Here is a 1,213-nt window from a genome sequence, read left to right as displayed (position 1 = left end):
AACCCCGGGGCTGCGCCCTCCCCGCCCGGCCCGAGGCTGCCGGGGCGTCGTGGTTTAACCCAGCTGGCGACTCAGCACCACGCAGCCGCTCGCTCGCTCCCCCCTCCCTCAGTGGGATGGGGGAGAGAATCGGGAAGGAAAAAAAATGGAGTTAGAGCCGAGGGCTGAGACAGAGACAGTTCAATAAGAGAAAATTATAATAATAGTAAGAATGAGAATGATAACAGAATATACAGAATATACAAAACGAATGATGCACAACGCAATTGCTCACCACCCACCGACCGATGCCCAGCCCGTCCCGAGCTGCGATCACTCCCCGAGCCACGATCGCTTTCCCCCAAACTGACCAACTAACCCCCCCCGAGCATGACTTATATGGTATGGAATAGCTCTTTGGTCAGTTTGGGTTAGCTGTGCTAGCTGTGCTCCCTCCCAGCTTGTTATGCACCTGGCCGAGCAGGAGAAGCTCAAAAAGTCCTTGAGTAGTCTGAGCACTACTTGGCAACAGCTGAAAACATCAGTGTGTTATCAACATTCTTCTGGTACTAAATCCAAAACACAGCACTGTGCTAGCTACTGTGAAGAAAATTAACTCTATCCCAGCCGAAACCAGGACATGGGGATTTTGGGAAGCGTCCGCTGTCCCCCCTGGCCAAGCGGGGAGATGGGGCGCTGGGTGAGCCGCCCCCGAGCAGTGCTTGGGAAAGGCGACGGCAGCCAGGAGGGGATGCGGGGTGCCCAAAACCCCGAACAGCACCCACTGCCCAAGCCAGCTGCCTCTGCCCCCACACCGGGACCACGAGGGCAGAAAAAAAACAACAAAAAAAGGCATTTTCCAGTGTCCTGGGTTTGGCTGGGATAGAGTTAATTTTCTTCCTAGCAGCTGGCACAGCGCTGTGTTTTGGATTTAGGATGAGAAGAAGGTTGATAACACTCTGATGCTTTAGTTGTTGTTAAGCAGGGCTTACACTAGGCAAGGACTTGTTCCACTTCCCCTGCTCTGCCAGGTGCTCAAGAAGCTGGGAGGGGGCACAGCTGGGACAGCTGACCCCAACTGGCCCAAGGGGTATCCCACACCATATGACGTCATGCTTTGGGAGGGAATTGGCTGGGGTGGGGAGATGGGACTGCAGTCACTGCTCGGAGACCAGCTGAGCATCGGCCAGTGGGTGGTGAGCAATTGCATTGTGTATCACTTGCTTTGTATATT

The 1,213-nt window shown here is 54.3% G+C and overlaps 1 protein-coding gene across 1 annotated transcript in view; it reads right to left on the bottom strand.

The window, feature by feature from the left end:
• The window catches only part of PSTPIP2 (proline-serine-threonine phosphatase interacting protein 2), a 26,705-nt gene that overhangs the window by 24,946 nt on the left and 546 nt on the right, over positions 1-1,213 (bottom strand). The window contains exon 2 of the mRNA XM_035903094.1: positions 282-288. Within this exon, the coding sequence (XP_035758987.1) occupies positions 282-288 (7 nt within the window). The remainder of the gene's footprint in view (positions 1-281; positions 289-1,213) is intronic.

This window comes from Egretta garzetta, unplaced genomic scaffold (genome assembly GCF_000687185.1).
Source record: "Egretta garzetta isolate BGI_Z169 unplaced genomic scaffold, ASM68718v1 scaffold179, whole genome shotgun sequence".
Classification (NCBI taxonomy): Eukaryota; Metazoa; Chordata; class Aves; order Pelecaniformes; family Ardeidae; genus Egretta; species Egretta garzetta.
The sequence above is the reverse complement of the archived record's forward strand: the minus strand, read 5'-3'. Positions and strand labels throughout refer to the sequence as shown.